At 44.0% G+C, this 27,947-nt stretch overlaps 1 protein-coding gene across 2 annotated transcripts in view; it reads right to left on the reverse strand.

The window, feature by feature from the left end:
• Window positions 1-226: 226 nt before the first annotated feature.
• The window catches only part of LOC138754630 (nuclear receptor subfamily 4 group A member 1-like), an 89,877-nt gene continuing 62,156 nt past the window's right edge, over window positions 227-27,947 (reverse strand). For both annotated transcript variants that reach the window (XM_069919178.1, XM_069919179.1), the window contains 4 exons: window positions 24,324-24,487; window positions 10,127-10,329; window positions 7,832-8,010; window positions 227-2,523 (listed from right to left, as the gene is read on the reverse strand). In XM_069919178.1, coding sequence (XP_069775279.1) covers window positions 2,267-2,523; window positions 7,832-8,010; window positions 10,127-10,329; window positions 24,324-24,487 — 803 coding nt within the window. In that variant the 3' untranslated portion in view covers window positions 227-2,266. The remainder of the gene's footprint in view (window positions 2,524-7,831; window positions 8,011-10,126; window positions 10,330-24,323; window positions 24,488-27,947) is intronic.

Raw genomic sequence — 27,947 nt, forward strand, 5'->3', positions numbered from 1 at the left:
CTTGCTGATACTGTACCAATCTCTCTGGTTGGCAGAGATTAAACCATCATACCCTGAAGTGAGTCTCTTGTCCCTTCCTATTCTGCTTCACCACATGGATGTGTGAGAATCTCGTGGGGACTAACTCATGACTAAACATTGTCCATTGATGGATTGAAGGTGAAGATAATGCATTGCAAACTGTATTTATTGGTGGGCGACAGAGCTGTAAAAAAAGGAGATAAAGTTCAAAGTTCAGATTTATTGTCAGAAAACATACATGACATCACATACAGCCCTGAGAAACTTTTTTCCTGCGGGCCAGGTAGAATTTCTACAGGTACACAATCTTTTATCCGGAACCTGCGGGGGAGTGTGTTCCAAATTTTGGATTTTTCCAGATTTCGGAAAGCCCACCCAAATTGTGCTGCCATATCCACCCTCACCCCCTTCCAGTCGCCCGGCTGCCTCCCCCAAACGTGGTCCCTTGACCACCTCCCCCAACTGCCGGTCCCTCGGCCGCCCAGATGCCTCCCCCGAATGCCCAGCCGCCTCCCCAACCGCTGGTCCCTTAGCCACCTCCCCAATCGCGGTCCCTCGGCCACCCAGCAGTCTCTCCCGGCCACCGGTCTTTCGGCTGCCCAGCAGTCACCCCCAGTCACCAGTCCCTCGGCCAACCTGGCAGTCTCCCCCGGTCACTGGTCCCTCAGCCACCTGGCTACCTCCCCCGATCGCCGGTCCCTTGGCTGCCTGGCAGTCTCCCCCGACCGCCAGTCCCCACTTTCCGGATTTTGGAGCTTTCCGGATTTTAGATGTCCGTCCAGAAAAAGAATCGCGTACCTTTTAGTAGTGCAAAAAACTGTACTCGAGAAAAAAAAAAGATACATGTGCAAAAGAGAAAAATGTCAACAAACTGACTGTAATACAGACAAAATTATTCAGTAATAAATAATGAGTCTCTGATTGAGTTTGTTGTTGAGGAGTCTGATGGTTGAGGGGGAGCAGCTGTTCCTGAACCCGATGGTGTGAGTCTTGTGGCACCGATACCTCTTTCCTGATGGCAGCAGCGTGTGCTGGGTGGTGTGGTTCCTTGATGATTGCTGCTGCTATCGGATGGCAGCATTCCCTGTAGATGCTCTCGAAGGGAGGAAGAGTTTTAGTGATGTCCTGGGCTGTGCCCACTACATTTTTCAGGGCTTTCCAGTCAGAGGTAGTAGTGTCCCCATACCAGGCTGTGATGCAAACTTTGTACACGTGTTGATGTGCAGTGGAATCTGTTGGTGTCTGCTGCGGTTTAATGAGAGCGTTTAATAAATCTAAGTCATGGGTTAGAAATAAAGGTCACACAGCTTGCGTGGAATGCTGACTCGAGAACAGATCGAAGAGGTGTTTCGTCGGTTCCCATAGTGTCTGATGGAAATAGGGAAGCCAGTGTTAATGCTGCCTGGATGGGAGATCCCAGTCAGAATATAAGGCATTGTTCCTCTAACTTGCGGGAGGTCTCAGTTTTACAGTGCATGAGGCCATGGATAGCCAACTTGGTGTGAGAATGGGGTGTTGCATTGAAATGGCTGGTCCCCAGTATTGCTAGAGAGTAAAGGTGCTCAACAAAGCAATTTCCCAGTCTAAATCCAATCTCTCTGATGCAGAAGAGACCACCAGGGGAGCCGCAGGTGACCCCTGCAGATTCACTAGTGAAGCGCTGCCTCACTTGCAATATCTGTTTGAGGCCCTAAATGGTGGTGAGGAGGAGAGGTGGACACAAGTCTGGCACTTCCAGCGGTCACAGGGGTAGGTGATGAGGGAGCGATCAGTGGGAAGGGTGGAGTGGACGAGGGAATCAGAGGGGGAACGGTACCTGCAGAAAATGGAGAGGGGAGGGGATGGGAGAATGTGGCTGGATCACGTAGTAGGTGGCCGATACTGCGGAGCATGACATGTTGGATGCAGTGGCTGGTGAGGTGGGAGGTTCCCCTTTCCTTCCTAGCGATGCTGCGGAGTTTCCTCAGCACATTCGTGCAGCTGCACTCGAGCTGAGACTTTCTTGTTCAACGGCATGGTTAGTTTGCGAGGCAGAAGCCGCGGCAGAGCGGAAGGACTTTTATTCCAACGATCTGTGGGCGGAATAAAACAAAAGCAGCATTTTGAAAAGCAGCAAACTCAAACGGCAACTTGTCCAACTCCCGCAGACATTTCCGATTTGAAATGGATCTGGGCCGAGTTTAACTGCCACATCCAATCTGATGGCTGGGCCCAGTTCTAATGTCACCGGCTCAAGCAGAGTGGACTAGAAAGGCAAGGTATCGGCAAAGAGCTTGTCGACGAGGACCGGCGGGGGCAGCAGATGTGCCAGCTTCAGGTAGAAGAGGCGCTGCAGTCCTTGGGTGCAGAGGGTACAGAGTTCAGGGAGTTTTCCCAGGAGCCTGGACAGATAATTTGGCCTCATCTCCTCACTGGCGCTGGACGTGATGTGGTCTTTCAGACATGTTATAATCTTGGTCTGCAGATCTTCAACCTTCTTGGGTTCCTTCAAGCCATGGCGGTCTGAAACACAACAAGGTGAGAATGATGGTGAGCTTACCGTCATACACATGGTGTGATGTACAGATGGACCAAAAACTCTTCCTTGTTGCAGCCCAACAGAGCCTTGAACTATTGAATTCTGATCTGGTGGCATTGTTACAGGAAGGATTTAGATGCTTCAGAAAAAGAGCCGAGGAGATTGACCATGATGTTGCCTGGTTTGGCAAATTTAGCTTCACCATTGTCTTATACAACCTCACCAGACATTCCAACACCAATCCTCAATACTTTTATGAAGGTCGACATATTGACAGCTCTCTTCACAAACCTACCTATCCGTGAAACCACTTTCAGGGAATTATGTATCTGTATTCCCAGTTCTTTCATTTTTACTCCTCACCATTTATGTCCTAACTTGGCTTGTCAAATCCAAAATGCAACACCTCATTCTTGTCTGCATTTAATTGGATATGCCATTGTGTAGCCCATTTTTGAAGTTGGTCCTGATCTCTCTTCATTCCTCACTCCCTCGTATACTTCCGACCTTCATGTCTTCTGCAAACTTGCTGATCCAATTTACCACAATATCATCCAGATCATTGATACAGATGACAAGCCACAGTGGTTCCATAAATCATGGGTCTCCAAGTCAGAGAGGGAACCATCCGCTACCACTTTCTAGCTTTCCCTCAAAGACAAACATCTCATTCAATTTACTACTTCAGCAAAAACTGAAAGTCTGTGATTGTATTAAACACACCAAAATTCTGAAGGAACTCAGCCAGTCTTTTCAGCGTCTATTGGAGCAAAGATATATCGTCAACATTTCGGGCCTGAACCCTTCTTCAAGGCACAAGTAGAATAAACCAGAAGCAGGAAATCCCAAAGTCCCAGAATTCAGACAATGGGGAAGGAACCCAGTCCAACAAAAGATTTTAATTGGATCGTATAGGAATGTGGTAAGAATTTATCACGTTTGTGTGAAAGGAGACAGGGAATGATGGGGTGATGGGGGAAGAAAGGGGTGCTGTTTATTGAAAGCCAGAGAAGTTGATCGAGTTGTTCCTCCAATTTACAGGTAGTCTCAGTCTGGCAGTGCATGACGCACATGTCAGCAAGGGGATGGGATGGAGAACTGAAATGGGTGGCCAGAGGGAGATCCACACTATTGCGGCGGACAGAGCCAAGGTGCTCAACAAAGTCTGAGTCTAGTCTCTCCGATGTAGAGTAGATCACAGTGGGAGTCATCGGATGCAGTCGAGGACCCCTGCAGATTCACAAGAGAAGCGTGCTTCACTTGAAAAGACTGCTTGGGCCCCGAATGGTGCAGAGGGAGTTGGTGTGAGGACAAGTGGAGCATCTCCTGCGATCAGAGGGGTAGGTCCCAAGAGGATGATTGGTGAGGAGGTAGGAGCAGACATGGGAGTCATGCATGAAGTGGTCTCTGCAGAAGGTGGAGAGGGGAATATGTGCCTGGTGTTGGGATCACATTGTAGATAGCAGAGGGGGTGTGTTGGATGTGGAGGCTGGTGGGGGGGTCAGTGAGGACAAGAGGGATCCTGTCCTTGTTGCACATGGGGGCGGAAGGGGCCAGGGCAGATGTGCGGGTAATGGAGGATATGAGAGCGAGGGCCGAGTTGATAGTGGTAGAGGGAAAGCCACGATGTTTTGAAGGAGGAGGACATCTCTGATGATCTACCATGGAAGTCCTCATCCTGGGTGCAGATGAGATGGAGGAATTGAGGGAATGGATTTCTCTCCAGAGATGAGGAAAGGGTGAGTGCTGCTAGAGATGGACTCCACTATGTATTACACTAGACACATATTCTTGTTTCCTACCCATGGCAAACCCTTTAACCTGCAGTAAGTGGGATAAATCAAAGGAGATTTTATTGAGGGTGAAGACAAGTTCTGCCAGCCAGGGGAGGGTAATGGTGGAGGGGGAGTGGTTGGTTCCATTATTCAGAAAGAAACAAAGGGCTTTGAGGCCTTCATTAAAGGAGATGTTGGATTGGATATCCATGTAAACATCAGGTGATCAAGTTCAGGGAAATGGAAGTTGTTGAAGTGATGTAGGGTGTGTGAAGTGTCATGGATGTACATGGGGAGGGATTGGACTGGGGAGACAAAACAGAGTTGAGGTAAGCAGAGACCAATTCAGTGAGACAGGAGCACACAGATACGTTGGGTCTGTCAGGTCAATTGGGTTTGTGGATCTTGGGTAGGAGGTAGAAATGGGTGGTGTGGGGTTGGGAAACAATAAGATTGGAGGCCGTGCCAGTGAGGTGACTGAAAATGATGAGTTCTGGGATAGTTCGTGATTCAGTGGTTTGATAGAGGTCAGACCACAACAGCACCACCCTTGTCTGCTGGATTGATGGTGAGGTTCAGATTGGTGCAGAGAGAGTGGAGGGCCAGGTGTTCCAAAGGGGTGAGATTGGAATGAGTGAGGGGAGTAGTGAAGTCGATACAGTTGATGTCATGGAGGGAGCTGGAAATATAAGGGTCCAGAGCAGGCAGAAGAACTGGAATGAGGTGTCCAGGAGGAGGAAGAAAGTTTAAAGCGTGAGAAGGGATCTATAGTGTGTGGTGATCATTGGTATTTCATGCTTGTATGTAAAAAGTAGTTGCTCACTGCTGGCTGGTAAGGAGGACCAGTGCTATGGGCTGACTAGGGCGAAGTAGTCCCCTGCTTGCATATATGTGTTCCTGTCCACTGCTATCAGCTTAGATTGGGACTAGCCTTGCTAATTTCTTTTCTTTGGCTTGGCTTCGCGGACGAAGATTTATGGAGGGGGTAAAAAGTCCACGTCAGCTGCAGGCTCGTTTGTGGCTGACCAGTCCGATGCGGGACAGGCAGACACGATTGCAGCGGTTGCAAGGGAAAATTGGTTGGTTGGGGTTGGGTGTTGGGTTTTTCCTCCTTTGCCTTTTGTCAGTGAGGTGGGCTCTGCGGTCTTCTTCAAAGGAGGTTGCTGCCCGCCAAACTGTGAGGCGCCAAGATGCACGGTTTGAGGCGTTATCAGCCCACTGGCGGTGGTCAATGTGGCAGGCACTAAGAGATTTCTTTAGGCAGTCCTTGTACCTTTTCTTTGGTGCACCTCTGTCACGGTGGCCAGTGGAGAGCTCGCCATATAATACGATCTTGGGAAGGCGATGGTCCTCCATTCTGGAGACGTGACCCATCCAGCGCAGCTGGATCTTCAGCAGCGTGGACTCGATGCTGTCGACCTCTGCCATCTCGAGTACCTCGACGTTAGGGGTGTGAGCGCTCCAATGGATGTTGAGGATGGAGCGGAGACAACGCTGGTGGAAGCGTTCTAGGAGCCGTAGGTGGTGCCGGTAGAGGACCCATGATTCGGAGCCGAACAGGAGTGTGGGTATGACAACGGCTCTGTATACGCTTATCTTTGTGAGGTTTTTCAGTTGGTTGTTTTTCCAGACTCTTTTGTGTAGTCTTCCAAAGGCGCTATTTGCCTTGGCGAGTCTGTTGTCTATCTCATTGTCGATCCTTGCATCTGATGAAATGGTGCAGCCGAGATAGGTAAACTGGTTGACCGTTTTGAGTTTTGTGTGCCCGATGGAGATGTGGGGGGGCTGGTAGTCATGGTGGGGAGCTGGCTGATGGAGGACCTCAGTTTTCTTCAGGCTGACTTCCAGGCCAAACATTTTGGCAGTTTCCGCAAAGCAGGACGTCAAGCGCTGAAGAGCTGGCTCTGAATGGGCAACTAAAGCGGCATCATCTGCAGAGAACAAAACAAAGGACTCTACATCACCTTTGTTGACCTCACCAAAGCCTTCGACACCGTGAGCAGGAAAGGGCTTTGGCAAATACTAGAGCGCATCGGATGTCCCCCAAAGTTCCTCAACATGATTATCCAACTGCACGAAAACCAACAAGGTCGGGTCAGATACAGCAATGAGCTCTCTGAACCCTTCTCCATTAACAATGGCGTGAAGCAAGGCTGTGTTCTCGCACCAACCCTCTTTTCAATCTTCTTCAGCATGATGCTGAACCAAGCCATGAAAGACCCCAACAATGAAGACGCTGTTTACATCCGGTACCGCACGGATGGCAGTCTCTTCAATCTGAGGCGCCTGCAAGCTCACACCAAGACACAAGAGAAACTTGTCCGTGAACTACTCTTTGCAGATGATGCCGCCTTGCTAATTAAAGCCTACATTATTCGCATAACTCCTGTCTTGTGAGTTGACTGTAATTCAATTTTAATAGCAAAGTTCATTTGAGATGACTTCAAAAGCAGTGCCCGATCCGAAAACATTTGGGGGATGAAGACAATGGAGCAGTCGGAGGAGCATGGGCTCGCCATGCCAGACAAACCTGCTCACCGTAATCTTGGCTATGACTCGTATGGCCGGATGCACTAGGTTGCGTATGGATCAAAAACCCAGCGCCTCCATGTGATCAGGACGATTGGGTGAGGGGTGCTGGTGGAGATGTTGCACAGTAGTGTCAGGTTACTTAGGCCAACGGGGACGTCTTCCACCCTGAGACCAGAGATGGCTATCCTATATCTCAGGGTCCTGCTGCTGCACTTTGGGCGAGGTCTACATAGTTGACCCCCTGGGGCAAGACATGGACTGACTTGATCACGGGGCATGACAGAGTCTCAGCTAACATATTGCTTTTCCCTGCAATGTGCTGTAGGTCCACAGCTGTTGGGCTGACCACAGGTCTGATACCTTATGGAAGGTGAAGGTCAATGGCTTGTGATCGGTCAAGACCTTAAATTGCTGACCTTCCAAAAAGTCATGGAAATATCTTACCGACCGGTACAGTGCCAGTAGCTTTCGGTCGAAGGCGCTGTATTTGACTACTGGAGGGGTGGAGTTATCTGCTGAAAAAGGCCAGGGGTTCTCAGGGCGGTAGATGCCTCTGTTCTGGGGTGGACCAGGAAGCTGGTGTTGGCTAGCGCATTTGGGAATCTCTCAGCCTTCCCTCTTTTCTTCCTTTCCCCTTCTTCTATCCCTTGCCCCTTTCTTCCTCCTTTCCCCTCCTCCCCTGCCCCTTCCCTCTTTCTCCTCCACTCCCCCTGCCTCCATCCCTCCTCTTGGCCCCTTCCCTACCTGTTTATTTAGGCCTGAAACATTACTTCCCAGAGTCACTCTGTACCAGCTGAGTTTCTCCTGCACCTTGTGCATTGCTGACGGATTACCTGCTGGCCACTCCTCAACAACAGTGGTCCTTTGGGATTTCCACGTGAACGGATACTTGGTGGAGAGAACTGCGGGGGACAAGAGTTGAAGCGGACCCACCTGCTTGGAGAGGCAAAGGGAATGAGGAGCTGGGAGGTGAGGTGTGGCCCACCTGTTATGACCACCAGCGTAGCCAGGCATGAGAAAGTGGACACATCGATCTTCATCCGTTGTAGTGCAGTGGAGAAGCTGACGATAGAATCAATCCACTTGCCAAAAGCACGCAAGCACTGCTGGCGATGGAGGATGACACCATTGCAGAAGATAAGCTTCCCTTCTCCGGGGTTGGACCTGCAAACAAAGACACTTTAAAAGTGATGGAAGTTGGAAACGTGCTGGAAATACTCAGCAGGTCACACAGCATCTACAGGAAGCAAAGGGTTTCCAACATTTCGGGTCTGAGCCATATGACAAGGTGTGGGGGAGAGGTGAGGAGAGGAAAGGAGGGAGAGGCAGGGGGAGGCACACAAGCCAAAAGGCAAGAGGTCGTAGGTGGATCTGGAGAAAAGGACAGAAGAAAGAGAAGCTGAGGTAATAGGGGGAGGGGTAGCTCTCCGAATGGAGCTGGAGGATAGGGAAAGAGAGAGACTCGAAGGGAGTTAATGGAAATTGGAGAATGGGTGGCAGGGTTAGCGGATCAGTTAGCACAATACAATTTCAGCGTCAGCGACTACTGATCTGTGGTAATTCTGCCTTGCCCCCAGGAGAAAGGAATCTCAGAGTTGTATGTGATGTCGTGTATGTACTCTGACTATAAATCTAAATTTGAAAAAACTGGACCCAGCTTTGACTCCCATGCTGTCAGTTGGAGCTTGTACCTTCTTCCTGTGCTTGCGTGGGTTTCCTTCAGATGCTATGGTTTCATCCCACCCTTCAAAATGTTTGGGGGTTGTAGAATAATTGTAGTATTTGAGCAGCATGGGCTCGAGGGCTGAAAGGGTCTGTTACCGTGCCTTCTGTTTAAATGAAATGATCAGCCATTGTTAATGTCGCCTGGTTGGAGAGGGCCCCAGATGCAATATTAGGTGTTGTTCCTCCAATCTGCAAGTGGCCTTGGTTTGACAGTGCATGAGGGCCACGGATGGGAGAAGAGGTTTACATTGATGTGGCCCACAGACAGAATGAAGCTCAGCTTTTCCCACACAGTCTCCCATCAGACAAAAAACAGAAAGAATTCACAGGGACTGAAGACTGAAATAAAAACCAGAGAATGTGGAACTGTCCGTGGAACGAGCTCGCATTTCACGCGCAGTGACAACTCGGTTGGCAGCGTTCCCTCTTGTGCAGCCAACTAAGAGGCCTTCCTGGGCACAAATGGACTGCCACATTTCCCGCTACTCCCATAATGTTCACATGCCTATAGAGGTGTCAACGGGTGCAGAACGCTTTGGGGCAAGCAGAGGCTGTGAAAGGTGTCAGAGAGAGGCAAGGTGTTCATGGGCACTCAGGAGAAGGACCCCTTCCACAAATCTCTCCCTTTCTCCATCCCTTCCTCCAGCTACCCACCCCATCCCTCTCCATTCAGAGAGCTACCGCTTTTCTCATCTGCCTACCACTCTATGATCTCTTACTTATTGGCTTGAGGTCCTCCCCACCACTTCCTCCCTCACCTCCCCAGCCTCTTCCTCCCTGCCTCTTCTTTCCCCCCTCTCCTCCACCTCCCCTTTCCTCCCTCCTCTTCCCCTGCCCCTTCACCCCTCTGTTCATCCCTCTTCTCCTCCCCTGCCCCTTCCCCCCTCCTCTCCCCCTGCCACTTCCTCCCTCTTCACGTCCATTCGTGCCTTCTTTTCTCTCCTCCCCTGCCCCTTCCTCCCTCCTCACTGCCCCAGCCTCTTCCTTTTCCCTCCCCTTCGCCCCTCCTGCTGTACCTTTCTCCTTCCTCTCCTCACCTCCCCCTGCCCCTTCATTCCTCCTCTCTTCCCCCTGGCTCCTCATCCTCCTCTACCCCCCTCTTTTTATTAGCTCCCTGCTTTTCGACGAAGGGCATAGGCCAAAGATGTTGGAGGCCACTACATTAAAGGCAGCACCATCTCCTGAGTTTCTCCAGTATGTTTGCGAACCACATTTACCTTCCTGGCCAAGTACATACATCAACCCAACCTCACGTAACATTGTTGATTACATCACCCAATTTCCCAGAGTGAATTATAAGCATGTGATTGACATTGAAATTTCCGTTTATAATTGAAGTGTGGTGAATATAACAAGTCGAGCTTCAATATTTCAGTACAGATTCCACAAGGGCTCAGGCCTGAAATGTCCATTTCCTGTGGAGGCCATGGGACCTGCTGAGTTTTTCCAGAACCTTTGTGTCCTCCTTGACATACTGAAGGGATGGTGGGTCTGGACTCAGGAGGGGCACAGAGCAAAATTGGTGGGGGTGTGTTGCCCTGGTTCAGGTACCCACCTGTAGGCCAGCCTGAGGATGAAGAGCTCCAGAAAGGCCGACTCCAGCAGCAGATCTTGATCCTCCTTGGGGAAACCACAGAACCCCGGGATCTGCTCTGCCCACTGGCGTATAATTTCCATCGATCCTGCCAGCAACTCGTAAAACTGTTGCACCTCGGCTGCTTCATCCTCCTCCGATGAGTACGTGCTGGGTTCCTGAAACTGGACAAATTTAAATTTACATTTTTTAATTTAGACATACAGCATGGTATCAGGCCATTTCGGTCCATGAGACCATGGCATCCAATTTACACTCAATTCACCTATACGGCCAGTATATTTTGAAACGTGGGAGAAAAATGAAGCCCCTGGAGAGAACTCATGCAGACACGGGGAAACGAACTCCCTAAGGACAGCATGCGATTTGAACCTAAGATCTAATTGCTGGTGCTGTAAAGGCATTGTGCTAACTGCTACACGAACTGAGCTGCCCTGAGAACTTCCATGGTGATCCAGCTGTGAGAGAAGATCCTTAGAGACAGGCTTTACAAGAATTGTGAGAGGCATTATTTGATTCGGGATTGTCAGCAAGCTTGGCTTTGTCAGGGGAAGGTCATCTCTCACCAACCTGATCAAATTCTTGGAGCATGTAACTAAGCACATTGATGAAGGTAGAGCAGTGGATGTAGTGTGTATGGATCTCATTGATGCCTTTGATAAGGTTCCCCATGCAAGGCTCGTTCAGAAAGTAAGGAGGCATTGAATCCAAGGAGGCCTTGCTTTGTGGATACAGAATTGGCCTCCAGAGAAGGCAGAGGGCAGTGTAGAAAGATTGTATTCTGTGTAGGGGTTGGTGACCAGAGGTGTTCAACGGGGATCTGTTCCGGGAGCCCTCCTCTTTGTGATTTTCATAAATGATCTTGATGAGGAGTGGAAGGGTAAGTTAGTAAGTTTGCAGATTACACAATGGTTGGTGGTGCTGTCTGGAGGGTTGCCAGAGATTCCAGAGAGTCATTAATTAGATGCAGATGGAGTTTAACCCAAAAAATGTGTGAGGTGGTTCATTTTAGTAGGTAAAATGTTAATGGGAAGGCTCTGAACAGTGTGAATGACCTGAGAGATTTTGGCCTCCATGTCCACAGCAAACTCAAAGCTGAGTATTTCTAAGAAGGATCATGGCCTTACATTAACCATGGGATCGCATTCAAGAGCTGTGAGGTTGCAGCTATCTAAGATCTTAGTAAGACTCGTTGGTCACAGGAAGGATGTCGATGGCATAGAGAAGGTGCAGAGGAGATTTATAAGGATGCTGCCTGGATTGGAGAGGTTGAATGAACTTGGTCTTTTCTCCTTGGAGTTACAGAGAATGAGGAGTGACCTGATAGAGGTTCACAAGATGATGAGAAATATTGATTATGTGGACACCCAGAGGCTTTTACCTGGGGTATAAATGGATAACATGAGGGGGAATAGTTTTAAGGTGCTTGGGAGTAAGTGCAGGGGTGGTGGATATAAGAAATAAATTCCTCAGAGAGTGGTGGGTGCATGGAATATGCTACTGGCAATGGCAGTGGTGGCAGGTACAATGGGATATTTTAAGAGACCATTAGATAGGTTCATGGATCTGAGAAAAATGGTGGATTATGCAGTAGGGAAATTCTAGGTAATTGTTGTAGTAGGGGACGTGGCAAGATGGCGTAGAGTCTAGCCGTGTAATCTCGTCCTCTCTGGCCAGACTTTTAAGTACCTGTTTTTTAACTCTTTGTTTTCAAGTTTAAATTTTTTTAAATTTTAGTTTAAAGTATTAAGGAATTATTATGGTCACTAATGGTAAAAAGATTAAACCTCAAGTGCAGAAGAAATTACATTTTCGAAGTGCTGAATATTTGGGGCCTTGACGACTTGATACAGCCCCAGGCTCAATCTCTTCATTGTCTAAACCTCAAAGACTGTGGGAGCTGGAAAAAAAATGTCTATTATTCACCAAGTGAAGGATGGTTCTGGAATTTTGTTGGAAAAACAACAAGATAAGGGGGGAGTCCAGCGGCGACTCCCTGAGGAAGTTGGAGTGCCATCACTGGGAGTCCAGACCCGCAGTAAATCTTTTAAAATGCCTTCTGTTGAATTGCAGCAGGAGCTGCAGTTACCTTGTTCTGCCACCATGACAGAGAGAGCAGAGTTGAGATTTACGTATTCACAATGTATGCAATTATTCAACCTATGTAGACATCTTTAATGAATAAGATGGTTCAAATGAATGCTGGTATAAGTTCAGAATTAAATATGGTTAAAGCACGTGTGGATGCATCTTATGAAGAATTTTTTAAAAATTCAGACTGTTTTTTTTGGACTGTGAACAACAGTGACTTCTCACACAGAAAAAGTGTTGAAGGTGGAAAAATCAGTCAAAGAACTAGGGGAATGTGAGAAGGAGTTAGAAAGAAAAATAGATTACTTGGACAATCAAACCAGAAGGAATAATGTGAAAATTGTTGGTTTGCTAGAAGGTATAGAAGGACAAGATCCTCTTCGTTTCTTTAAAGACTGGATCCCAGAAATATTAGGGCAAGAATATTTCTCTGGGGGACTGGCACTGGAAAGAGCCCATAGAGCTTTAAGAAGAACACCCTCAGCTGGTCAACCACCGAGACCGTTAATAATTTGATGTTTGAGTTATTTGGACAGAGGAGCAGTGCAAAATGCGAGACAACGACAAACTCCGTTAATGATTCAGAATAGCAAAGATTTTTAACCTGATTTGAGTTAAGAGGTCATTCAACATCGACGTTGATTCAATCCAGTTAAAGAAGTTTTGTGGCGTAAAGGTTATAAGTCTACTTTTCACTACCCTGCAGTGTTGAAGGTGATTTTATGGAGACTATCAATTTCGGTTTTTTGAAAATGAACGTGAAGCAATGATTTTTGCTGATTCATTGCCAGATATAAGAGGACAAAGACATAGTCCACCATTATCTCCTAAAGAAAAGTCTGGTAGCTCTGGAAACGGAAGAAATGGCAGAAATGGGAAAAACGGGAATGGAAAGTGTCAACTTCCTTCTGAAATAGGATCTCCGAGATTGGAATCTTCTGGATGAAAAGAAGAATTTTCTTATTCTATTATGATATTGTGATGTTACTGATTGGCTGGGGAGGGAGAGATTTGTACTAGTCATCAGCCACTGGTGAGTGACCCACACCCAATTTTTGTTTAGGGGATTACTACCTCTTGGTAGTTTTTTTTTGGGGGGGACTTTTTCCTTTATTTTTTTAAATTTTCATTTTAGTTAGTTTTTAATTTGTGATTGTTTTTCTATTAGAGGGCCTATATACGTTGATTTGAGTTTTTCTATAAAGATATTATTGGTATTTAGTAACAATAGTAGATATGTCAAAGTTGTGGTTTGCTAATATTTAATGTTCGAGGATTAACTAGTCCGATTAAGCGTAAGTGAGTCTTGGCGTATATTAAGAAAATGAAAATTGATATTGCTTTTTTAGAAGAAATACATTTGAATGTAAAGGAAAGCATGAAATTAAAGAGGGACTGGATTGGGCATGTATATTCTTCTTCATTTAATTCTAGAGCTAAAGGTGTAGCAATTTTGATACATAAAAATTTATCTTTTGAATTACAATCAATGGAGGAAAAGGCAGGATGTATTCTTAAATTAAATTGTAAGATTTTTAGTGAATTTTGGACTTTACTTAATGCAGATGATGAAATATTTATTTCAGATGTATTTTTATATTTGGGTCAGGCTAATGATAATATTTTAGTTGGTGGTGATTTTAATTGTGTTTTGGAACCTTTATTCGATAAATCTCCGAAGAAAGTTAAGAAATCCAAGATGGCAATTCAGGTCCAAGCGTTGATGAAAGATCTTAATTTAGTAGATATTTGGAGACGTCTTAATCTGACAGAGAAAGATTTCTCTTTTTATTCATCTAGACGTGAATCATTTTCTAGGATTTACTTCTTTTTAGTATCAGCACATTTACAAGGAAAATACAACAAAATACAAAACCCTAAAAGTAAGGTGATTTCAGATCACTCTTTGTTATATTTTACATATGCAACTTCTGAGAAAATTCAAATGGCTTATCGTTGGAGGTTTAATACAATCTTGATAAAAAATAGGGAATTTATTGATTTTTTGAAAAAACAAATTAATTTTTTTTGAAAGAAAATTCTAATTTAGTTCAAAGTAAGTTTGTATTATGGGATGCTATGAAAGCCTATTTGAGAGGACAAATAATTAGTTATACTTCTAAAATAAAAAAAAGTATCGATTAAATCAGAGTCGAATTAGAGAAACGGATTAGTGAGCTAGAAAAGGAATTTCAGAAAGATGCTACAGAAGATCAGAAAATAGAATTATCTAGGTTGAAATTGAAATATAATACTTTGCAATCTTATCAATTTGTATGTGTGATTAATAGGACTAAACAACTGTATTACGAATGGGGAGAGAAAGCACATAAGGTATTGCCGTGGCAATTAAAGAAAGAACAGATTTCAAGGACTATTAATGCTGTTACACGGAATTCTCTTATTACTTATAAACCTTGTGAGATTAATGATTAATTTTATTCATTTTATAAAAAATTATATACATCTGAAGGAAAACAAGACACTGGATCAATTGATTTTTTTTTTATCACAGTTGAATTTACCGATATTAGAGGATGGAGATATACAGGAGTTAGAAGAACCATTTACTGATTTGGAAATTAAAATGGCTATGCTGGAAATGCAGAATGGTAAATCGCCTGGTGATGATGGATTTTCGGTTGAATTTTATAAAATTTTTTTATGATGATTTATCTACAGTGTTTGGGGATGTATTACGTCAAGTTGGAGAACATTAGTGCTTTAATTGCAGTAATTCCTAGATAGAGATCCTTTGAAAGTATCTTCATATAGACCAATTTTGTTGTTATTGTAGATTATAAAATAATAGCTAAAATATTAGCAAATAGATTGGCTAAATTTTTACCCAAGTTGATTCATATTGATCAAACAGGTTTTATAAAGAATAGATATGCTTCAGATAACATTTGGCCCGTGATTAGTTTGATTAATAGATTTCGACAATCCTCAGATCATCCAATGGTGATATCCTTAGATGCAGAAAAAGCATTTGATAGAGTTGAATGGAATTTTTTGTTTAAAGTTTTGGAGAAATTTAAGTTTGGTCCTTTTTTTATTGGTTGGATTAGGGCTCTATATAGTAAACCGGTAGCTAGAGTATTGATGAATGGTTTGATTTCGGAATCCTTTAAGTTAACTCGATCAACTCGTCAAGGTTGTCCTTTATCACCAGCTTTGTTTGCGTTAGTGATCGAACCTTTAGCACAGCTGATAAGACAAAATACACAGATACAAGGTATGAAAGTTTTAGATGAGGAGTATAAAATTAATTTATTTGCTGATGATGTATTGATGTATTTAATAAACCCAGCTCAGTCACTTTTGCACTTGAAAGAATGTTTAATACAATATGGATGTCTTTCTGGATATAAAGTTAATTGGGAAAAAAAGTGAAATATTACCGGTGAGTGAAGGAGATTATTCAGTTTATAAGAATATTATTAATTTGAAGTGGACTGATCAAATTAAATATCTGGGTATAATTTTGAATGTTAATTATCGATCTTTATATAAATTAAATTATGCTCCGTTAATGAAAAAATTAAAACTGATTTGATTAAATGGAAAGATTTACCTATTAATTTAATGGGTAGGATAAATAGAATTAAGATGAATATATTTCTCCATATATAATATTTGTTTCAATCTATTCTGTATTTACTTGATACATTTTTTTTTTCAAGATTTGAATAAAATGGTTAGGGAGTTTTTGTGGAGGGATAAATTTTCGAGAGTAGCTTTGAATAAATTAACTTGGAAATATGAGTTAGGGGGACTACATTTACCACATTTTCAAAATTATTATGAAGCAGCCCAACTTAAATTTATTAGTTCATTGATGGATTTGGTACAGCCTCCTAGTTGGGCTATAATTGAAATGGCAAGTATTTCTGAATTTGAAATACATCAATTTTTGTTTAGACGGAATATAAATTTGTTACAACAACATAATGTGCCTATACTAAAACATTTAATGAAGTTATGGATAAAGAAAAATAAAATGACAGGTTCTAGGGGTAAATTATCGGCTTTGACTCCGTTGTATAATAATCAACTTATTTCTTTTTCAATACTTAATCAAAGTTTATTGCATTGGAGATTTAAAGGTGTGAAAAATTTGGGAGATTGTTTTAAAGAGGGTAAGTTTTTATCTTTTAATTAGATGAGGGAAGGTTTTGGTATTGATAAGAACTCTTTATTTCTTTATTATCAAATTCGATCTTTGGTAAAATGTATGTTTGGTAGAGATATGATTTTACCTAAAATGACTAAATTTGAGACTTTCTTATGAAGGTACTGGAGAAGGGTTATATTTCATCTATGTATCAAATATTACAGGATGGTATGGATAAAAAGGGTTGGGATAGATCTAAAATTAAATGGGAAGCGGATATTGGTTTTATTTTTTCAGAAGATGATTGGTTAGATATCTGTTATGATAGTGTAACTAGATTGATAAATGCACATTATGCAATGATTAATTACAATTTTTTACATCAATTATATTTGACACCTGAAAAATTTAAAAAATATGGTTTTCATGAATCAGATTTGTGTTTTAGAGGTGGTGATACGGTTGGAACTTTTTTTCATGCTGTTTGGTTATGTATACATATACAATCATTTTGGAAGAAAATTCAATCTTTTTTAGAATACCTGTATAAGATTAAAATAGTTTTAGATCCAACAGTATTTTTATTAGGTAGTTTGCAACCTCTCAAAAAAGCTTGGGATTAGATAAGTTTCAGCTTGCTTTTGTATATTTAGCTTTATCCATAGCAGAAAAATGTATTGCTAGTATGTGGAAAGATAAAAATATGATTGATATTAATAGATGGCATGAGATGAAATATTGTTTAATAATGGAAAAAAATTACATGTTTTGTGTGATAATTATAATTTTTTTTATTAATAAGTGGTTGTTATACTCAGAATATTTACATTTCAATTTATATTGATTAGATTTTAATATGTATATTTAACTGTTTCTTTAATAATTTTTCTTTTTCTTTCTTTATGTCTCTCCTTAGGAGAGTTGGCTGAAGCGGGGGGAGGGGTTCTTTTCTTTTCTTTTTTTTCTATATATAAAAAAAACATTCATGTTTATGTTTAATTGCTGCATATGTCATATTTTATTTGTTTTTTGAATGAATAAATTAAAAAAAGTAATTGTTGTAGTAGGTTATTGAGTCAGCACAACTCTGGTGGGCTGAAGAGCCTGTTACTGGACAGTCAATTCCTGTTTTATTTTCTATGAGAACAACTCGGACATTTATAACATCCACAACAAGAAAGAACAAAAAGCTTTTGGTTGATAATACGATGCCTTTATCCAGTTTATAAAAGTATTTGGAATCCCAAAAGCATTAAGTGTCTCAATAAAAAAAAATCCCATTCAAATCGATCAAATGCTTTCTCTGCATCTAATGCTACCGCAACCATGGGAATCTTCCTATTTTGTGCTATATTTACCAAACTTAAAAATTTAACTATGTTATCTGCTGTTTTCCTATTTTTCATAAAACCAGTTTTATAAATTTATTAATTTTGGCAAAAATTCAACTAGCCTATTAGCTAACAATTTCAATACAGTTTTATAGTCTGCATTCAATAATGATATAGTTCTATATGAAGAAGACTATAAACAATCTTTCCCTTTTTTGGAATTACAGTTATTAATGCTGTTTTAAAAGATTCAGGTAGATCATAAACCTCTTTCATTTGACCTAATACCTCCAGCAATAGAAGTATTAATAGCTCCTTAAATTCTTCATAAAATTCAGGTGGGAAACCGTCTTCTCCTGGTGCCTTATTATTCTGTAGAGACATTAAGGTCTCATAAACTTTTCCTGAAAAATTCTTGGACAGTCTTATCTTTACGTCCTCCTTTAACACCAGTAATTTAATTTGGCTCAAATAATCTCATTTTATTATCATATCTCTTAGAACCTGAACGATAAAAGTTTAGCATAAAAGCCTCTAAAATTATCATTTATTTCCTGCATTTTCTAAGTTATCTGTGCTGATAATTTCTTTGTAGCAATTATTGTTCTAGAACTCTGCTCTGTTTTTAATTGCCATGCTAAAACTTTTTGGGCCCTTTCACCCAACTCATAATATTTTTGTTGTGATCTCATTATCTCTCTCTCTCTCCGCTCTATACGTCTGCACAGCATAAATCTTAATTTCTTCAACTCCAATGATTTTCTCTCCTCTTCTTTATGTACTTGAATTTCCTTCTCCAATTTCATTATTTCTTTATCTAATTGAGTTACTTCTTTCATATATTCTTTCTTTATTTTTGAAATATAACTTATTATTTGACCTCTCAAATATGCCTTCGTTGAATCCCATCATACAAACTTACTCACAACTGAATCTTTATTAGTTAAATGGACTTAATCCTAACTTTTCAAATAGGTGTTTTTGATGTGCGAAAGAAATGGGGACTTTTATGCATTCAGTGTGGTCTTGTTGTGCTAGAGTATATAGTGGTGTCTGGGAGGTAAATTGGGAAAGGGTTGTTAGAGCAGGTCACACACAAACACTTTAAAACAGAATTTTTTCTGGAGCTTTTGCAAGAGTACTCAGAGACTAATGATGAAATGTTATTTGCAAAAGGCAACAAACGTAACAACAGGCAGTGGCAGCTTTGATTGAAAAACAGAACTTACTGTCTGGAAGGTCATGTGATCTTTTCAGGCAGAGAGCAGAAAAAAAAACAGGCTTTGCTCTCAGAGTTGGAGGGAGTGGGAGAATGAGAGGAGAGATGCAGTCATTGGTTCTAGAGGGACAAGCTAGCAAGTTTTGGAAGACGGCCTGGTCAAAGGAGAGGACTGGCTGTCCGGTGTTTCCCTTGGAATAGGAGAAACAGAAAGGAACTCTGTGGTGACCTGAAAGAAAGAGGTTATCATCGGGAGAACCCTGAATGGGGCAAGTTTCGTTAGCAAGACACAGGAGTGGCTGATTAAAAAGGAATCAATTGTAGATGTCCTGGAACAAGAAAAACTCTCTCTCTGAGAACCAAATAACTTTGCTGAACTCACGCACATTACACACACATGTGCTTAGCATTAGAAGGTTAAGTGAGTCAAGAGAGAAAAGTTAAACTTTGATTCTATTTTCATGTTCAAAGATAATTAAAAGCAACTTTTGTTTAAGTAACCCTTTGTCATGGTGAATATCTATTGCTGCTGGGTTTTAGGGTCCTCTGGACTCGTAACATTGTGAAAAATTGGAAAGATTTTGGAATGAACTGAGTTTATTATTAGGGCAAATTATGAAGATAAAGATTCCAAAGGATTCACAAATATTTTTAGTTGGAAATATTTATAAAAAGGATATAAAATTGAAATTGGACAAATACCAAGAAAATTTTTTAAATATTGCAATAGCATCTGCACTGAAATGTCAAGTGATATCATGGAAAGATGATGGAGAAGTGTTATTAGGGAGATAGTATAACGAGATGTGAAATTGTATACCTTTGGAAAAAAATTACATATAGTTACATATAATCAAGCTGAAAATTTTTATCGTATTTAGAAACCTTAAAGGATAATTATCTTATCCACTCCTCTTAATTAGTCATTTTTAATACCAATTAATGATTGTCGATGCTAATATTATTGTACATTAAATGGTGGGTGTTTCTTTCTTTTCTTTCCTTTTCTTACTGTTGGGTGGGAGGGGGAATGCGTAGAAAATATATAAAAGTACTTTTTTTGTATAATTGGCTATGGATATTTGATTAATGTTTTATTCATTTTTTTCCTGTAATGATGCAAAGAGTTAAATAATTTAAAAAAAAAAGAACAAAAAGGTCATCACATCATTCACACGGTGCAGGTTGAAAGTCTAGGTAAGGAAAGTTATTAAAATCAATCAGTTTTTCTTGAATTTTGAATTTATTCTTTAATTTGAAAATGAAATACACAAAAGTACTGGAGAAACTCTGTAGGTGACACAGGGTCCATGGGAAGTCTATGATAACCAATGTTTCAGATCTGAGCAAAACAAGAGGCAGGTGCCACACTAAAAAGTGGGGGGGGGGAGGGGAAGAAAGGAGGAAGAGACAGGGGGAGCTGAGGAGGGGAGGGAGGAAGAAGCAGGGTAGGAGCACAGGCTAACAGGTGGAATGGTGGAAGGGCAGAAGAGGTGCAGAAAAGTGATAGGAGAAGAGGGGGTCTCTCTGAATTGAGAGGGAAGGGAAGGGAAGGGGGGTTGGGAGCTGCAAGAAAGATGACAGAGGGATAGGGAAGGAGATGTGGGTGGAAGTTGGGAGTGGGGATTAATGGAAACTGGAGAGGTCGATATTAATGGTATCTGGTTGGAGAGTGCGCAGATGGAGTATGAGGTGTTGTTCCTCCAGTTTGCAGGTAGCCTCAGTTTGGTAGTGCACAAGGACATGGACAGACATGTGGAGTGGGAATGGGGTGTTGAATTAAAATAGTTGGCTGCTGGGAGATCCTTGCTATTGCAGTAGATGCTTGTCAAAATTATTTCCCTAATTAATGGGGAACAATTGCCTCTGAGTCCAGAATTGTTTCTCCTAGGAATTATTGTGGACGTAAGACCTAAAATGAGGCTGTTAGTGTTTCTTAGAATTCCATTGGCAGTGGTCAGGAAATACATTGCAGTTACTGGGAGGTCTGATTCTATTTTGGACATAGCCCATTGAAATACTGAAATGCAGACTTGTGTTCCCCTGGAGAAAATCACTTACAATTTAAGGAATAAATACAGCAAGTTTTTTGGAGGAATGGGAACTTTATCTGCAAAGTGTAGGCTTGGATACTTAATAAATATTTATTTTTCTTTCTTTCATTTTTATTGAGATCGAGACAAAAATAACTGGGCCCTTTTTTGTTGAATTGGATTTCAGATCTTGACAGCTCCTCTCTTCTCTTTTTCTTTTTCCTTCTCTCAGTCCTTGTTTCTTTCTTCTTTCTTCCCTTTTCTTTTGTTCATTTATTTAGGGTTTATGGGGGGGGGGGAATAGGGGCTATATTTGGAACATGTATCATTGATTAATTCACATTTTTATTATTTATCTGTGATGGTAATTGATAGAACCAAAATAAAATATTTTAAAAGAACCAAAATGATCTCCTCTTCTGTGTTTGTAGAACCACAGACCATTACAGCAGAAAACAGGCCATTCAGCCTTTTAGTTTGTGCCAAATAATTATTCTGCCTTGTCCAAATGAATTGCCCTACATACCCCACCCATCCACGTAACTGTCCAATTTTTTCTTAGATATTAAAAGTGAGCCCACATTCACCATTTCAACAACAGCTTGTTCCACACTCCCACCGCTCTCCGTGTGAAGATCCTCCTAATGTTCCCTCTCAATTCTTAACCTATAGTCCTTGAATCATTTAATCTCAGTGAAAAAAACGTTACTTGCATTTACTCAATCTAGATCCCTTATCATTTTGTAAACCTTTATCAAATCTTCCCTCATACTTCTACACTCCAGAGAATAAAGTCCTAACCTGTTCAACCTTTCCCTCAAGTCCCTGCAATATCCTTGTAAATCTTCTCCGCGCTCTTTCAGTCTTCCTGATTTCCTTCCTGTAGTTAGGTGACCAAAACCGCACACAAAACAGGAAGTCCCCAGGTTAAAAACGCATTCCGTTACCTAGGTCTGTCTTTAACTTGAATTTGTATTTGTCGGAACCGGTAAATACGATCCTACTGACGTCAGGCTCACCAGTCTACAACTTTCTAGGTTATTTTTAGAACATTTTTAAAAGAATGGAACAACTTGAGTTATCCTCCAATCTTCCAGCACCTCACCTGTGGCTAATGCCCCTTCAATTTCTGCATGTATCCCTGAGGGAACACCTTGTCAGCCCTTGAGGATTTATCCATCCTTATTTGCCTAAAGACAGCAAGTACCTACTCCATAGAACCATAGAACAATTACAGCACTGAAACAGGTTACTCCAGCCCCTCCAGTCTGTGCCAACGCATTCCTCTTTAATCTATATTGGTTCCATGAACTCACTGCTTGTTAGCCCTACTTCCCACAATTCTGTGCTGGGGTTACACGGTTGGCGCAACACCTTTACAGCACCAGCGATTGGGACTAGAGTTCAAATCAGTAAGGAGTTTGTACGTTCTCCTTGTGTCTGCATTGGTCTTCCCCGGGGGCTCTGGTTTCTTCCCATCCTTCAAAATGTACCGCGATATAGATCAGTTGGGTGGCATGGGTTCATGGACCGTATGTCTAAATTAAAAAAATGTTCTGAGTAAATATATCTGCAAAAAACATTTGAGATTTCCCCCATCTCTTTTGACTCAATCCAAAGCTGACCACTCTGATCTTCAAGAGGACCACTATTATGCTTTTCCTCTTAATATTGTTTATCTCCCTAAGTACCTCATCTGCTCCTTGTTACCTAAACCTGCTATACCCTTCTCTTCTTCTCAATCAGAACCCCGATACCCCAGCAGGTGAGAGAGTGGGTTGCAGGTAGCGGAGACATAGCGCTCCGATGTGAAGAGGTGTAGTCAAGGTGACAGTGGGAGTTGGCAATTGCTTCCTGGTGATACTTATTCCTGAACTGAACCAGAGATGCTGAAATCAATCAAATTTAAATTTAGGCCTCCAGCAAGGAAACAGGCCCTTTCGGCCCATGAGTCCAATTGGCCAATAACCCCCATACATTTTGAAGGGAGGGAGGAAACTGAAACGCCCAGTTGAAGCTCATGCAAACACGGGGAGAAAATCCTGACAGACATCATCAGATTCGAAACCTGGACGCTGATCCTGTAACCACTCCACTAAACGTGACGCCCTACAACAAAACTACACATCGCTTGAGTGCAAGTTGGAGGCTGCTGGGTTGCCACATGTTGCTGCCTTTCCGCCCTGCACCGCAGGATATGCTGACTGCTGTCTGCGTGGGTGGACACCCAGCCACCCGTTCATTGACTCCCGAAGTCTTGCACAATCTGACAGAGATGCAGACGGGCATCTTTATGATGGCTGGAAGGCGAGGCAAACGTGGGCGATGTGGCTGCCAAACAGATCGAGGAAAATCCTTCAGAGCGGTGGGAAATGTAGGACAAATGAGAGCCTGATACAGGTAGCTGAATCCAGGAGGGTCTCCTAGTGCGAGCTTAAACCTAATTTTGTGATTTCACCAAAATAACTTCTGGTGCAGTTCGCCCAGGTTGGCACACGTGACCTTCCCCTCCCCCAACTCCAGGTCATACTGCCTCTCTGATGGCCCCTCAAAGACGCCTCCAGCTTCAGTGTTCCCAAAGCTTGGGGAAAGATCATACACCATGATATAGCAGCAGAATAATGGCATTCAGTCTGCTCTGCCATTCCAACATGAGATAGTCCATTGTACCACTTAGCCCCTCCTTCCCAACTCTCCTCTCCCGACCTTTGCTTTCTCCGCTCCTCTCCCTGCACCTTCCTCACTTGATGCTTTTTCTTCCTGTGCTCTTTCCTCGCTCCTCCCGTTTTTGTCCCCCTGCCTCTTCCTCCTTCCTGTCTTCTCCTCCCCTGCTCCTCCCTCCCTCTCCTCCCCTGCTCCTTCCTCCCTCCTGTCCTCTCCTCCCCTGCCCCTTCCTCCCTCCTGTCCTCTCCTCCCCTGCCCCTCCCTCCCTCCTGTCCTCTCCTCCCCTGCCCCTTCCTCCCTCCTGTCCTCTCCTCCCCTGCTCCTTCCTCCTTCCATTCTCCTCCCCTGCTCCTTCCTATCCTCTCCTCCCTCTGCTCCTCCCTCCCTCCTGTCCTCTCCTCCCCTGCCCCTTCCTCCTTCCCTCCTGTCCTCTTCTCCCCCTGCCCCTTCCTCCCTCCTGTCCTCTGCTCCCCCACCATTTTATTGAGGCACCTGCCTGCTTTCTGCTCACATTGTGATGAAGGGTTCAGGCCTGAAACGTTGCTGACCCTTTATTCCTGTTGTCTCTGTGTGACCTTCCCCACCATGTTATGTGTCCCAGACCATTTCGCTCATCCAAGTGTTTGCGTGATTGACCGGCTGGTGTCACGCCTACTTCTCCCCAACACAACCTCTCAACTGTCTTGTTTTCCCTGAGAGTTACCTTTGAATAATCGAGATTGGACATGGGTGGGTTGGACTCAACGTGTGCCCTCATCAGTGCTGTGAGGAGACTAACTGGAGCACTTGAGGTCGTGGCTTCTGGAACATTCTTTGGCTTGGACGGAAGGCGACCTCTTCGACCTTTCAAGCTGTCTGTGCGGACAACTGGAAGAAAAAACGATGAGACGATCTTTCAAGCTTCTTCAGAAAAGGAGTCCCTATCATGGAGTCACAACATCTCCTCACCAGCCAGGAAGGCCCAGCGGCGCCTACCCTTCCTGAGGCGGCAGAGGCCAAAGCTACCGGCCCCCGTCCCGACAGCGTTTTACAGGAGGACAATCCACAGTGACCTGTCTGGCTGCATCATTCTGTGGGTCAGTAAATGCAACCAGAGGTTAGTCCAGAGGAACATCAAAATGGCTGAGAAGATCACTGGGGTCTCCCTTTTCTCTATTGATGACATTAAGCGGAATAGTAGCTTAAATAGGATTCAAGGCATTGTCACAGACAAAACTCTCCCCACCCTCCAGAATCTCTACAGGGAACATTCCCGTCAGAGAGCAGCAGCAATCGTCAAGGATCCACATCACCCATCACACGCTCTGTTCTCGCTGCTGCCATCAGGAACGAGGTATCGGGGCCACAAGAGTTGCCCTACCAGGTTCAGGAATAGCTGCTACCCTTCCACCATCAGACTCCTCAACTCGATCAGAGACTCATTTAAGGACTCTTACATTACATATTATTGATTACTGATTTTTTTTTCTAAATTGAACAGCTTGTTTACATTTTTGCATTGTTTAGATTTCTCTCTTTTGCACATGTAGTTTTTTTTTTCTTGAGTATAGTTTACAGTTGCCGATAAGTAGAAATTCTGCCTGGCTCACAGGAAAATGAATTTCAGGGGTTTTGGCCCAACTCTACATCCTATCTATATCTTGTGTAAACCTGTGACAACCCCCTGCACTATCCACTATGCCTCCAACCTTGAGAAGAATGGATTTGGACCCGAAAGCCCCCGTTTTCCCAGAGTGTCAGCCATCCTGCCGTGTACAGTCAGATGGTAATGAATGTGAATGTGGCCTTGATGGACTCAGTGCCATGAAGGGTCTGTGTCTGTGCCATGTCTCCATGGCTCAAGGACCTGGGGCTTTGGAGCAATTGGCAATGCCTGTGGCAATGGGCTGGTGGGGTGAGAGTGGGGAGAGATGGACTTGACTGTGGGTCCCATGTAGACCAAAGGAAGGGAGCGCTGCACTTTGACAACCACTGTCAAATAGACCAGCATGCCCACAATGCTGCTTAGGGAGGACAGAGGTTAACAGGGTCCATCAGCTTTGCAGCAGGCAGTTTGATGATAATTTGCTGTGGATGTTGTCTACATGGACTCTAGTAAGGCCTTTTGACATGGTCGCACATGGGAAGTTAGTCAGGAAGCTTCAGACACATGGTGAAGCAGCGAACTGGATTCAACAATGGCTGGACAGGAGAAGCCTGAGGGTAGTGTTGGATGACTGCTTCAGACTGGATCCCTGGGACTAGTGAAGTGCCTCAGGGACTGGTGTTGGGCCCCTTGTTGTTTGTCACCTACATTAATGATCTGGATGATAATGTGGTAAATTGGATCCTGGGGGCTGTCCCAGTCAGGTGAAGCTGAGCTGAGGTTTACGATTCCTTTTATTGTCATGCAATAACACATAGAAGTGTAACCACGTGGTATACCAGCCATTGTCTGCTGTATGGCAAACACTGCCTGGCGCCCCTAACAATAGGAGCAAGTAAAGCAAAAGAGAGTCCCTTCAGAGTCATCGAGTGTCACTGAGACCTCCCACAGCCGCCAAGAACTCTATACGATCCATTGGCAACACAAGCTCCGGATCCAAACCCCCGATACCATCAGAAAGCCTTCAGTGTCCAAAGACCCTGGGGGAGCCCTTGGCTTCCGCACCTTCTCGCATTCTGGTTCCTATACTTGGTTCAAATGAGCCAGTCTCCAGCATCCCACAGCCTGCAAGGGTCATACAGACACTGAATTCCACTGCTGTGGCACTGTTCACTCGACATGGCAGCACTGCCAGAGCTGCTCTAATGGCAGTCCTGCCGCTGGTGCGGACCCACATGAAGCGAGTAGCGAAGAGCGAGTAGCAGGTAGCTCTCGCAGGGTCCAACCACTCAGTCAACTGCTGTCAGCTCTGCACAGGCTTTGAATGGCTATTAAACGAGTTGACAGTAGTTTTATTTAAAATCCCATGACCGCATGGTCTGCGTCCAAGATGGCGGCAACTCCGATCAGCAGCAGACACGAGGGGAGCAGAGGTCTGGCGTAGGATACCAGAATACGGGGAAGACCTCCCCCCCAGTCTGTGAAGGACAAGCAGAGGAGATGACCCACGATGACGGTGATCATGGTGGCGGAACAGTGAGGGAACTCTGCTGCTGAGGGACCAGTGCATGCGACGACCTGCTGGTGACTCAGGGTGAGGAACCCACGAAGGGTGTGGCTGCTGGACTCTGCTGTTGGGAGACTTGTGCCGGGCTACAGACTGCTGGAGACTGGCTCAGAACTGGCTGAAAGGGTGCCAAGCATCAGAACCAGGATGGGAGGAGGAGCTGAGGGCACTGAAGTGTCCCCGACCGTGTCGGAGGTTCGGATCTGGAGCTTGGGTCACCAATGGTGTCGCCGCGGAGGCTGTGGAAGCGCTGGAGGCGAATCTATGGACACTCGGTGACTCTGTGGGGGACTCCCTTTTGCTTCTCTTTCTCTGACTGTAAGAGAAGCTTCAGGCAATTTCTGCCTTACAGCTGGCAAGAGCAATTTCATGTAAATATGACACTGTTTTATTACATGACAATAAATTGAGTCCTGAAAGGGTCAAATCCCATGCTTCTTCTCAATGGGTGGGGCAGGAGGGGCTTAGAAGGGTGAAGGGGGTGCGTTCTCCTCATTTCTGGTGCTCTGCACCAATCCACTACTCCACAGGTTCCGCAACTCTTCTGCACAACCCAGGCACTTTCAGCTTGGGCATAGACCTCTGTGGTCGGAAGATTTTTAACAAGGAACATCATCAGTTCCTTTAACAGGCCCTTTAAAGGCTTGTCAGAGCCATCAGCACCAGGACGTGGTGGTAGGAATCTGCTGGAGCAGTGCTGTTTCTCCATTCCCCCCACACCCATGTCCTACACCAGCTGCCGTTATCACTGATCCAGCAGGCACCATCATTCTTCAATCTCCGTCACCCTCAGTTCACCCTGGGCCTTCCCTGATCCAAAACTCCGCCCTTCCTCACCAAGAATCTTCCAATGAAAGGCTGCTGCGTGACTCAAGGCATTGTCAGCATCCCAGAGTCCTGCACTGTGACCTGTAGCTCTGTGCAGGAGGTAAAGTCCTACATTCGACCATGGGATAAGATGTCATGGGGTAGCACGGTTGGCGTAGCTGTTACAGCGCCAGCGATTGGGACCGGGGTTCGAATACTGCCCTGTCTGTAAGGAGTTTGTACGTTCTCCCCGTGTCTGCATGGGTTTCCCCCGGGGGCTTTGGTTTCCTCCCACCATTCAAAACGTACTGGGGTTGAGGGTTAATTGGGTGTAATTGGGCAACATGGACTCGTGGGTCAAATGGCCT

This window comes from Narcine bancroftii, chromosome 2 (genome assembly GCF_036971445.1).
Source record: "Narcine bancroftii isolate sNarBan1 chromosome 2, sNarBan1.hap1, whole genome shotgun sequence".
Classification (NCBI taxonomy): domain Eukaryota; kingdom Metazoa; phylum Chordata; class Chondrichthyes; order Torpediniformes; family Narcinidae; genus Narcine; species Narcine bancroftii.